Raw genomic sequence first — 13253 nt, forward strand, 5'->3', positions numbered from 1 at the left:
TCATATCTACGTTGTGTTAACAGTAATTAATGATGCATTAGCTACAAACTCGCCTTACTGGAAACATTATATACATAGTTAACTGGTTTACGGCCAACGTCATGATTATATCAAATTAGAATATATTAAGAAGTTTGCTATTCACAATCCTTAAAAATAATAAAATATTTTTTTTACTATTTATTAACGATCTTATTATTTTTTTTCCTTCCCTATAACCTTTTATTTCATTCGCTCGCTATTAATGCCATCGTCACAAACACGATTTGTCACCTCCCTTCGATGTCTCTAGATGCTTATCACATGTGTAGACAGAGGTAACATTGCTTGCTACCTCTCTACTCGCCGCCGACATTGCTTGTCACCTTCTTTGATGACACAATGTCTCTCCACTTGTTGTTGGCATTGGTGATTCTTGTTAGACACTTCCTTCGTTATCTTTATTTGTAACTTCCCCAACTTCTCCTTTATAAACATCACGAACATCCACTATACCAATCGTTTACTCCTCTCCTTTGTCTCCTCCATAGCACTTTTAAAGAAGCCTCAAGCATCAAGGGGGTGTTGAGGTAGTCAAGATCGAGCGACCACCCAAACAAACTCGGGCCATCACCTATTGCCACTTCCATCAATCGTTTGCCTCTCTATGATTATTGCTCGTGTTCACTTTGATCATTGTCAATCGAATCGGGGAGGAGGAAGAAGAGTATGACATATACGTTAACTTATATAAAGATATTTTAAAAATATTTAAAAAAATAAAAATAAGATTGTAAATAGTAAAAATTTTATGAATAAAAATCTCCTAGATTAACATCATTACATGTTGACATTTTTAACCTCAATTAGAGCTAATCCAATCAGGATAAAATATTTCACTATTTTCCTATAGAATGCAAGAACAAGAAAGTAGTATTTTAATTTCCATTTACTCAACACCAATAACAGAAGTCAATCAAGGTCAAAAATAAAATGTTGTTATATATATTTTTTGTTTTACATACAATCACACTAAGAAAGAGACCGAGATGTAAATTGAGCCGCATGATGGGCCCAATTCGGCCCATGAAAGGGTCCGTTACGGTCAACCTTACAAAACCCTCGATCACGTCCTTCCGTTATATGTTTGCGGTGGCCGAAGTCTTGTTCCAGTCTTTCCTGCCTGGTTCGATCCAGAGAGCACCATGGCGATGGTGTCCCGCTTCGCCTTCTTCCTTCTCTGGATCTCGGTGCTGTCGTCCACCACGCACTCCGAGCTCGTGATCTCGAGAATCGATCGACGGGTGTGTAGATCTACTGTCCTCTCTGTTTTTAGGGTTTTGGGTGATCCTAAGTCCTCCCTTTTTTTTTGGGTAGTATGAGTGCGATCGGTTTGTCCGATGTGGTAAATCTGGTATTTGGGTTTCGATCTGCTACATGAAATTGGATCCTCGTCAGAAAATGATGGAATAGCTCGTAGGAAGTATTGGGGCTTTAGGAACATAGATCGTGTAAAGATCCTTCAATATGCACCACAAGTGGAGTCTCCGCGTGCATTGTGGAATTTATGCAGTGGGTCCTGTCATTGATATATGAAAGATTTTCTGGTTTTTTAATACTGCAACTATTCTCCTGTGAAGCCCTTATGTTTTTGTCGCACCAAGTTTGTGTTATTCAGGTGTTGGATATGTAGTTTATTTTTGCACTCGAGCTGTAGTGTCAACACTCCGAGCCTCTAAGTTTGCTTGCTCTTGTTGGTAGATGTGGATGAAATCAGAATGATCCTCCATTTTTGACTTAAGGATTCCTCCTCCAAAACGGTTTGTTGCAATGGTGGTTAACTGATGCTCTAATGCAGTAGTCAGAGAACTGGAAATCATGCTGATGATAGTTATTTCTAAATAATAAACTGTTTAATCATTTTCTGTAATAGCCTATTTGCCGAAGTCTAAAAGCTTTGAGCCACTAGTTTGAGTACAAGAACTTAACTCTGCCAGAATCATGATATATGCAGCAGCCAGCTATGATGACAACCCAGTTTTAGGTGAATATAATGCTCAGTAATTAACAAAATATTTACTTGATTGGAGGTCACAAAAATTCTTGGGGTACCAGAACTATATCACTATGTTCTCATCTTTAGGATTTTTTTCCCCCTAGAATTTTGCAAGTGATTTTATGGACACAAAAACCAAGCTGAGCTTGCTGGGATTCACAGGTTTAGGATTGATTATAGTACTTACAAACTAGGAGTAGTCTTAGTATTGGGGATTAAGACCTGTCCATGTGAGCTGAGTCATACCATCTGGGCCAAGTCTTTCGAAATGAAAGATGATCAATTGGGATCTGATTGAGCGAAAATATCAAGATCTGGGAACAGTCATTCGAGGCCACTTGGTAAGATTGATTGATTTTAATTTATTTCTGGTCAACTAGTTACTCTTTTGCAATTATGTTTTGCAAGGGCAATATCACTAGCAATTTGAAGTGTCATTGATTATATATATATTATTACATTTTAAGTTAAAAAGACACCCTTAATTCTGCTGCATTCTAAGTTATCTTCTGTGCACAACACAAGTTGCCAGGTCCCAAATTGATATATTCTACGTGTGATGTCATATGCAGTAACACAAATGGATCAGAATGCCTATGATTGTTGATTGAATGTGAAAGTGTGAAACAATGCAACATACATTGTAAACAACCTGATACTAGATATGGCAGCTGATTTTTTTTATTGGGTATATCCTAATTAGTTAATCATGGGTGGACTAAATGCTACTGGACTGCAATTTCATTCTTGATGTTGTAGTCATATGAACCACAAAGTGAAAATTCAAGCAAGAGGTGTAAGGAAGGTGATGAAATATATGACACTTTACTGAAGGCTAGGATCTTTTGAACTAAAAAGATTTGTAGTTTTCATGATCATATTGTTTTAGAGATTTGACTGTGTGATTTAGTGAGCTACTATGTATTTTATATCCATCAACCTGTATAGATTGATGCTACCTTGTTGAAAACATGCTTTGGAATTTTGATATTCACTGATCTTGATGTTGATATGTTGTTTGCTATGGTTATCGTGGTTCACTAACCATGATGCATATATTGCTAACAGGTTGATTTGTCTTCTCACATTGTACGGGCCCTATTCTCAATGAAGGTAATCTGCTCTATTATATTTTTCATAATCTTTAGGGCACTAATGGGTTACTCATTACTTTTTTTACACATTTTTTTTCTGCTTTCTGAGCTCTGTGATCATAGATCATTTCATGTATTTTTTTCTTCTGTACATGAGATATGTGGTTAGTGACTATTAATTTTTTTTTATCTTTTTGTTAGTTTGTGTTATGCATGGATATGTATGTTGAGAGAAAATATAACTGAAATTGAGCTTCATTGCCATGACATGAGCTAATTAATACTTGTCTTTCATAAAAAATATCTTACTTAAGCTTATCTTTAAGTATTTTAGTAATTATGATTTTTCTGTTTGCATATTCATTCAAAGTATTCTGATAAAGAAAAATCAACTAAAGAGATGGTATCCCCTTTAATCATACAAAATATTGTTCTTAATAACCTGTGAAATCAAAGTGAACTGAGAAACAAGGCGACATAGTTTGAGGCCTTTTCTAGTCCGACAACAGGTTGAATGTTTTTTACTTCTACAATGGCTGCACAAGGTATCAGCTTTTAGAGGTCTACGTGGCATATATTTGGATGACTGTAGTTATAAAATGAGCATTACATTACACAAGCATGCTAAATAACACAATCATAGGCAAAAGGGGAGAGAGAGAGAGAGAGAGAGAGAGAGAGAGAGAGAGAGAAAGAAATAAATTTAAAAAATGGTGTCATGTCACTTCCACCTGAGGGCATCTCCTTTAGTCTCCGGTGTTTCTCCTCCATTATGGTTTTGAAGGAGGATTGAGGGCCTGTCAGTGGTCTCATTTATTTTAATACATTTACTGCAAGTGCAAAAGCATCTTCACTGTACCAACAAGATAGTTATCTAGTTGAGCCATATCATTTTGTCAGTGGTCTCATTTATTTTAATACATTTATTGCAAGTGCAAAAGCATCTTCACTATACCAACAAGATATGTCTAGTTGAGCCATATCATTTTACTATGACTCAAGTTTCCCATTTGAGATAAGTTATTGTCTCAGATTCTGAGAACCATTTCCAAACATTTGACTGGTCAAAAATATTTTATGTATTTCAACTAGTCAATCATTACTTCATATTCTGAATTGATCTTTTTAGTGCTGGTGGTAGAAATAGACTTGCTTTTTCTGCTTAGTTCAGAGGTTTACTTAATAATATCAATTTGGTCATGTAAACTTATTTTTTCCCCATTGTCTAGGTAGAGAATGTTGGCAGTAAAGTTGTATCTGAAGTTTTGCTGGCTTTTCCAAACATGCAAGCAAAGAACTTGGCAGCAATAAAAACGTTATATAATGAAGGGAGAGGAAAAGTGAAAGCTTCTAGTGTTAGCCTTCCTACTGCAGTTGTTGAGCCAGAGGGGATGCCCCCAGAATTGACCTTTTACTCCGTATCTTTACCTAAAGGTTTGGAGAAGGGAGGAACTGTGAGTTTGGATGTTTTGGCCGTATTTGCTCATTCTCTACAACCATTTCCCGAGGAGATTACTCAAGCTGATGGACAGCTTGTTGTATATCAGGATAGTGCTTACTATTTGTCTCCTTACACAGTAAAGGTCCAGACTCTTGGTATAAGATTGCCTGGTGGAAGAGTCGAGTCTTATACAAAATTTCCAAATGCAAAGCTTGTTGACTCAGAAATTACGTATGGCCCGTTCGAAAACCTTCCGGCCTTCTCCTACTCACCTGTAATTGTTCATTTTGAAAATAACTATCCTTTTGCAGTGGCACATGAACTAGTGCGTGAGATTGAGATTTCTCACTGGGGTAATGTTCAAATTACAGAGCACTACAACCTTGTTCATGGAGGTGCCAAGACAAAAGGCGGTTTCTCTAGGTTATTTTTTCGTTCATTTATTTGTTATGCTTTCTATTTTTGGGAGCTTTTCTTGGAATCTGTTTCTTACTCATTTTCGTTGTTTGCAGGCTTGATTATCAAGCCAGATCATCCGTTAGGGGGGCTTCATCATTTAGTCATCTAATTTTTAGATTGCCACCAAGGGCTCACTCTATATACTATAGAGATGAAATTGGAAATATTTCAACATCACATTTCTGGGGTGATTCCAGAAAGGTACTTGCTATATTGTTGGTTCAACAGAATTATCATTTGCAGGTCACTGTATAGCTTTGAATTTAACTGGTAGTGTCAGTCTGAAGTTCACATTAGATGTTTTTTCTCTGCAGACACAACTTGAAATAGAACCTAGATTCCCAATATTTGGTGGGTGGAAGACATCTTTTACAATTGGCTATGGTTTACCATTACAAGATTTTCTATTCAAGGTGGATGGAAAGCGGATGCTTAATATCACATTTGGTAGTCCCATGGATGAGGTCATTGTTGACAATCTTATTGTGAAGGCAAGTTAACATTGTTCCATTTGATATTTTCATGTAACCTGTACACTATTTATTTACTTCAATTTGTATTGACAGAAGGCTTCTCTCTTTAGAACAGTCACTGTCACTTGGTAACTAAATTACTAGATGATTAACTTTATGTTTTTAAATCATTTACTTTAAAAGGTTTGTTTGGCATTTATGCTGTATAATTTCTCTGTCACAAGTATCAGTACGATAGAAGGGGAAGATGTTTTGCATCGTGTATTCAATCTTCTTTTTTTACACAAATGAATCCCAAAGTTCTCTTTATGTATAAGATTCAGTGTTTATATCTTGATTTTAGCAAAATAGTTTGTATGAAATGTTAATTAAGCATGGGCATGCACATGGGGTGAGAAAATTGAATACGATATGACATCAAAGGAGGTCGATCAATGAATATGTTGTTTATAGATAATTGGATATAAATTCTTTTATATCTTCGCAAAAACTCATTGTTTAATTAATAATCATTTCAAAATTCTTATGGTTCATTTTGGCAAAAAAAGATCAAAGTTCTTTGAAGGTTGCAATCAACTAATCAGACTTTTGTTTATGAGAATACATCATTCATTTGTCATAAAGCTGATATTTCTGCTCATTAAGTTGATGATTTCAGGGATGGGATTAATTGACAGAAAAAAATGTTAGACAATTTTAGTTTGGATGCTGATTGAATCAAGTTTAGGTCCATGTTTGATTCGAGAGTCTGGATTAACTTTAGGATTGAGTCGGCATATAATTTCTATGCTTGTGGATAATTTGGTAGATATTTGAGGGCTCAGCTAATATTCTTTAAAGGAATCCAAGTAACATATCCAGAGTGGTTATTTAGGTAGCCCTCTTAACATAATAAAAAAGATACTAAATGGTTTAGATACTCAAGAACAGAGCTAAACCTTTTAGGCAGGATACTGTTAGTAAACTTCTTTCCTTCTGTCAGATGCCTTGTCCAAGCAGTTGAACAAGGTTCAAATTCTGATTCGTACATGGTACCCCTTCTCTTGCCTTCTCAGTATGAAGCCTTTCAAAATTGACCTTAGTAAACCAACATTTTTTTTGAATATATAACATTGTTGTTATGATTAAAGCACTGTTTTAGCTGAATTGTATCACTGAGATCTTGATGAGTTATGTAATATTTTGGCTATGAGGATTTTTAAGTATTCTTTTGTGATCTCAAATCATCTCTTGTTCTCTGATGAAAAATGAAAATGCTCACTGCAGGTTGTTCTCCCTGAAGGTTCAAATGGAATTTCTGCTTCTGTTCCTTTTCCTACGAAACAAGGGGAAGAGGTAACTCTTAATATTTGAGCATTTAAAAACTTTTTAGATGCTATTGACATCAGCCAGCTTATGGATATGATACTGAAAATGATTTCACTTTTTCAGATAAAATATTCCCATCTAGATATTGTTGGAAGGCCTGTATTAGTCCTAGAAAAGAGTAATGTTGTTCCGGAGCATAATCTCTATTTTCAGGTATGCCTTTAAATTTGTTAGAAGTTGATATAGTTATAGCTTCTTTTGTTATGTGACATTCTAGAAATTTCCATTGCTTTATGGTGCTAACAGTTGACAACAATTCTCCATGATCATCACTTGATTGAGTTGTCTCTGTAGGGGCATTTAGTTTGTCGATTTGATAAACCAAAAAGAACCCCTTTGTAAATCAAAATATGGTTCGTTTGAAGAGTACTTCTTACTTTTTTAATGAAAACACACTTTTTCTGATAAAGTTTATTTTAGATCATCATGTTTAATATGTAGATCTCACTAGAAGCAAAAATCTCCAAACACTTTCTGCATTTTATTATGGAAAAGTACAGTTTTTCAACTGTTTTTGAGTTGATTTCATATTGCTTACCCATGCCTCAAAATTTGGCACTTGAACTACTTGTGGTTACTTCTGTTGCTACTTTTCTCAACCTACCTATATTTAACATACGAATGGCATGTGCATTGAGATTTAAGCGCTAAATGGACAGAGAGACATATGTGAACTCAAGTTTTTCCATGTATTAACATGCGTTCGTAATTTCATACCGTACCAGCATTTTGAATTTAGCTCGGTACAGTACGGTATGAGCATACCGAGTGATATGCTAATAATAATAAATAAATAAATAAATAAATAAATAAATAAAGAGCGACATCGCCCCATTTCTTCTCAGTCATTTGAAATTAAAATTCTTTGTATTAACTACAGTCTACAAATGATAATTATTTTTACTATATCTCAGTCAAAATTTGTGTATTTGCTAATGAGCAAGATATTGTGGAACCAAATATAAGCTCTGAGCAGTCCTATGAACCACTGGAGGTTAGTTCTGTTGATTCTCTTTTTTCAACCCACCTATTGTTATATTCAGCATAGAAATGGCATGTGCATTGATATTTAAGCCTAAAAAGGACAGAGCCACATGTAAACTCATATGTTTTTTCTTTGTGTTAACTACAATATACCATTGATAATTATTTTTACTATATCTCAGTCACAATTGGTGTATTTGCTAAGAGCAAGATATTGTTGAACCAAATATGAGATCAGAGCAGTCTTATGATTTGTTGATACTATTAGAAGAAAAAGTAGCTTTTTGTACCTTGAGATGGCAAAGAACATTTTATTATTCAACATTTGAGATGTGCAATGTTGTTTTTTGCTTTAAATGAAAAAGATCCAGTGTACTTCTGATTATTATATAACTGAATAGCTAACATGACCATTCATATCTACTTAGTATATTAGGATCTTTCTTTTACACTTTTGTTGTTGATTCTTTGCTTTTCAGAAATACAATTCTATATTTTTCGTAAAGCAATTACAAGTCAGATATAATCTCCTTTGATGGCAGAAGTTAGTCTTGTAGTTAGAATTTAGCTTTGGTTTTAAGAAATTTCATCTTGTTATGATTGTCTAAGTCTAATTAATATTAGATTAAAGGAACAATGTGCCTTATCCTTTCGGAGATTGAGCTCATTGGAATTCTTGCAAGTAGCCTCTTACATGTAATAAAAGATTTACCTGTCTGTAGCAAGGCAGATATCATGGCAGTACATTTAGTTCTTGATTCTTATTTCTATTTGAAACATTGTTGATACAAGAATTATGCAGGCTATTTTAAAGTGATGTTTAATACATGAATTTTCATTTTGTTCTCATCTTGTTACTTGTATTTTTTTCATTAAATGAACAAAAGATTGGATTTACTGATTTCAAGTGTTTTTAGGTGTACTACCATTTCAACAACCTCTCGTTGCTTGGGGAGCCAATGATGCTGATTTCTGGCTTCTTCCTCCTTTTTGTTGCTTGCATTGTTTACATGCACACCGATATGTCAATCTCGAAGTCTTCTGCTTCGTATCTTGCAAAAATTCAATTAGAGGAGGTACGAAAATTTTGTTTTCTGTATCTTCCAACTAGAGAAGCTAAATTGATAGAATCTTCTTTTTTGGTTTAAACCAGAAGGCATAGCTTCTACTATTAGGTTTTATGCATACTATCAATTTGTTGTAATGGATGAACGATCTACTAATTACAAACACTTTACTTTCTTGAAATAGTACAAGGTCTCCTATCTTAAGTTGCTAATTGGTTTTCAGAAAAATATTCTCATTTATCAAATTTTGGTAGGAGGATTTATATTCTTTTGTGGCTTAACTAATTAAGGTTTTATATGAAGAGAGCATCCAGCCATTGATTCATCAACTTGAGGCAATCATTTAAATGGTGTGTCCAAAAGTGAAATTGGTTGTTGATATTTTGAAAAATGTGGGCTCAGGAAGGAGTAATGGCACTTCTCGAAGGAAATAGCAGCCATGTCAGTCGAAGATTGAAGGTTTTGTTTGTTTTAATATAAGTGAACTTGTGGTTGAGATGTTGGGCATTTGCATCTTGCTATTAACTTGTTGGCGATGTTTGGATTTAGTAGGCTATTAAGATAATTAATCTAGTTTGAGCTAAGCCCTACACATTGACTGAGGAAAGGATTAGTATTATATACGAAAAGGTGTCTACAACTATTTTGTTTTTTGCTTATTTACATTAAGATTGATGAACTGAGATATGATGTATATGGAGTTAAATGGATTGTATATGCTTCATTGAATGTTTTTAGGGGTCAATAATGACAGATACATGCTTTCCATACTTTCTTGTGTTCTTTCATACTGAACTTCTGTGATACTACCAAACAGTTTTTTGTCTACTTTTATTTTCAGACGACTTTTGGGTCTATCATGTACACACCAAACAAGGATAACTTTTACTTGCTACCTTTGAATGCTTTTTATGTTTTTTGTCAAATTGTCTTGTATTATTTACTTTGACAATTATATAGGTGTACATATATTTTATGTGCTCTTTCTACCCAATTGAAAGACTAATGATATTTTCTATCATGTTGCGGAAGTTTGAAGTTTAAAATTGAACCTTGTTGATCTGATCATAGGTGCAAGCAACAGTTCAGCAGATCCAGAATATCATCAATCAATGTTTAGCAGTCCATGACAAGCTGGATGCTTCCCTACGAGATCTCTCGAGGACAGGAGATGTCCAATCATGTAAAATAGCTCGTAAGACAGCTGATGCACAACTCAAAGAATTGGTCAAGGAGTTGAAGCCATTGGTGACGTTTCTTCACCATTCTCCTCAGGCTTCCCATATATGGCCAAAGGTTAACCTTTTTTTTATATAGCCATGCTTATGTTCCTTGATTGTTTATTAGCATGCTGTAAATTTTTTTTACTTTAATGAATAAATGAAGTAAACCTTCCCATGAAATATATAACAACAACAAAGCCTAAGTCCCAACTATTCCTATGAAATGTATTAGACAAAATTAGGTGGCCAGCACAATTATAAAGTTAGCTACTCTACAATCAAGCCTATGCTAATCACTGCTAGGTTTGTGGTGTTTATACTCTTTGTATGAAGATTAATCTCATATGGTATCTTAGGAAAGTTAACAGCATCAGGACTTATTGTAACCTAATTCTGTATAACCAAATCCTAGTTCATGTTAATCCTGGTTTGAAAATAACTCGCGTGCCAAACTGGCATCTGGATTCCGGACAATTAATTTTGAGGAACTGGATATGTTTCAGTCAAATCTGACTAAACCTGTTTACTTGTCTGAGCTATCAGAGCTGTCAGAGTTAATAATATCAAGGTTTTATTGTTGAATGGAGGTCTTCTGGTTATTAATCATGCCACCCGATGGAATTAGTATGATGCCATTCTCCATTTTGACCTACTGGCATTGCATGACCAGGACAGATGGCATGTGCAATCCATGGTCAGAAGTGGGATATAGTTACAAAGAATTCTTTAATAAAAATAGAAGAAAAAAATACTCGGTGAAAAGAGTTCTGCAAACTGAATATATACTTGGATCTGATTCCCCTGTTGGTTGTCACCTCTGTCATTTGAACCATGTCTAGACCTGGTTTTTGGCTGAGGTTCATAATGTCTGAATCCAGAGATAGGATTCCTTAGGTAGGAACACATGGGGCATACTAGCTTGGTGCTAGTTTAAGGTCTCTTTGAAGTCATTAGCAGTGGTGGACCTTCCTATTGTTGCCATCATAAAAATATTAGTATTGGTCGCTTCCACAAACTTTTGAAGCCTGTAAATATGCTGGTGGTCTTATTGGTCTGTGTTCATCCTAAAGTGCCTTGGAGTTTTGTGTGAAAAGGTATGCATGGATAATTTGAGTATAGCATTACTGATGAATTTTACATTCTTTCATTGGCTGTAATCCATGTTTTCATTCTTCTTGGATTTTTTTTCTCATTGTTGTTCAAAATGACAATATGTTTTTGTATTTAGGTAGAGGAGCTGGTTGCAAAGGAGAAAGATATGCAAGAGAAGATGTTTCTGAGACATTCCACGGTGGTTGATTGTTTTGAGAAGAAACTTGGTGGGCGAGAAATAGAGAACCGCGTTGCATCACAGCAGCAGAAATTAGCGGCCCTGAGGCAAGAGGTTGACGATCTTTTGGAGTTCCTCGATGAGATCTAGAACAAACTATCATCTCATCATAACTATGAGATTTTTCTTTAAGATTTTGATGTCAAATCTTGCATGAGCCCAAAAATGTTATTCTATCATGTTGGTATTTAAGTTTACCGAACCACATCATCTGAGGTCATATTAGGACATCCAGGGACAAGACAGCACCTTTTTCTTGAACATGAATGTCATGTGTGTAGATGTTATGGCTGCGGGTAATCTGGCTCTAACCCCTCTTTAAGTGATTTATTCTACTGTGCATTAACCTCAGGGTGCTGGTGCAGGAAAGAAAGATTACTTCCAACGAAGCAGGTCAGTCAAGTAACCCTGTTTGTCCCTTTAGTTTTGTGACTGAAACTAATGTGGAATTAATGCTTTTATGGAAATTAGCTTGAGCGATTATCCGGACACATATGCACTGATTGAAACTCGAGCAGGTATCACTGATCAGGAGCATGCTTATCAGATTAGCTTATTTTTTGTGATCATGTATCTCAATAATATCTTTTGCAGCTAACCTCTCCATTCATATAAATTCATCCTGAAGTGGTTTTTGACATTATTTCCCATTTTAAGTTTTCTTATGAGGGGCACCGGAATGCCTCGTTTACTGCACTCCTTCCCATGCATGTAAATTCCTCCCGGTTTTTTGTCAGGGTTTATTTCACCCCTTTTGACTCCTCTGGTTCAGCCAATTGATGGCGGTGGAGCTTATCAGGTTGACCCTTGGAATCCTCTGTCACATCTCTTTCCGATAGATTAAGCACCCATGTCATGGCATTCTGGCCCATCCAAGAGGGTCAGTAATGTGGCTCACAGAGACCACCATCATGTGAAAGATTGGTGATCCTCTGATGTTTTGACAGGCATGGGAATCCCTGGGTGGATGGATGGGTACCTCAAAATATCTATCCACCATCTCCTGTTGACTCCTCGCAGAAAAAAAGATACTTTGATGAACATGGTGGTCTTCTTCACATGACAACCTTGCAGGTGAGGGGCATCCGCCTTTTCCCTTTAGAAATGGAGAGTGAGGTTGTGAAGTTCTCCATTGGCTTCAGGTACTGATTAGCCTCTTTTCATGCATTTTTGGTGGTGGAAAATCTTCTTATCAGGTTTTAATATTATCTTGTTTATATCCAATCCAATCCAAACGTAAGTATTCCAATTTAAGCCTTGATTGGTTGTCTAGAAGAAACAATCATCAAAAGAAACGTGCACTGTATGATCATAGTGGAAAGGGACCCAATTTATCAGCTCAATTTAGCCATCATTGTTCACTCGAGTGGCACTCAGCCTCACAACGAGCTTCAGATTTTGAGTGCTCATAAAGCTGTGTGACAAAAAGAGGAGCAATTTTGAAGTGATCAATTCAGAACAGGCTGATATGCCACTGAGAAACTTCTCCTGACTGAAATGATTTGTTGTGAAAAAGATGGCAAACGAAAGGACAGGATTGCAAACTGATGCACAGTGGAGTTGGTGAGGTATCATTTGCATGTTGAAAGTCACCGTTGATCCTACTCGTCTACTACGGAGGTAAGAAACACTTGGGTGTTCTGTAACCAATGTTCCAAGAAAGAAGAGAAGATGTGGCACTCAGATTCAGGAGGAACTCAGCGCTCCATTGCCACCTCTTGCTTCTCTGACCGAATCATCCTTTGCCATTTATTTACCTCTCGTCGAGTAAAGTGCAGT

At 35.8% G+C, this 13253-nt stretch overlaps 1 protein-coding gene across 1 annotated transcript; it reads left to right on the forward strand.

Moving 5' to 3' along the window:
* Positions 1–1118: 1118 nt before the first annotated feature.
* Positions 1119–11767, forward strand: LOC103994460 (dolichyl-diphosphooligosaccharide--protein glycosyltransferase subunit 1A). The gene is made up of 10 exons (XM_009414799.3): positions 1119–1283; positions 3104–3148; positions 4359–4993; positions 5083–5230; positions 5344–5520; positions 6769–6837; positions 6934–7023; positions 8772–8930; positions 9993–10217; positions 11373–11767. The coding sequence occupies exons 1-10, from the start codon at positions 1185–1187 to the stop codon at positions 11562–11564; spliced, it is 1839 nt and encodes a 612-aa protein (XP_009413074.1). The 5' UTR covers positions 1119–1184; the 3' UTR covers positions 11565–11767.
* The last annotated feature ends 1486 nt before the right edge of the window (positions 11768–13253 follow it).

This window comes from Musa acuminata, chromosome BXJ1-8, assembly GCF_036884655.1.
Source record: "Musa acuminata AAA Group cultivar baxijiao chromosome BXJ1-8, Cavendish_Baxijiao_AAA, whole genome shotgun sequence".
Taxonomy (NCBI): Eukaryota; Viridiplantae; Streptophyta; class Magnoliopsida; order Zingiberales; family Musaceae; genus Musa; species Musa acuminata.

Bases quoted from the DNA above. Each gene is read 5' to 3' on its own strand.
- LOC103994460 (XM_009414799.3), top strand. From the start codon at position 1,185: ATGGCGATGGTGTCCCGCTTCGCCTTCTTCCTTCTCTGGATCTCGGTG. The intron at 3,149-4,358 runs GTAATCTGCTCT...CCCATTGTCTAG, and splicing joins GGGCCCTATTCTCAATGAAG to GTAGAGAATGTTGGCAGTAA. The intron at 8,931-9,992 runs GTACGAAAATTT...ATCTGATCATAG, and splicing joins CAAAAATTCAATTAGAGGAG to GTGCAAGCAACAGTTCAGCA.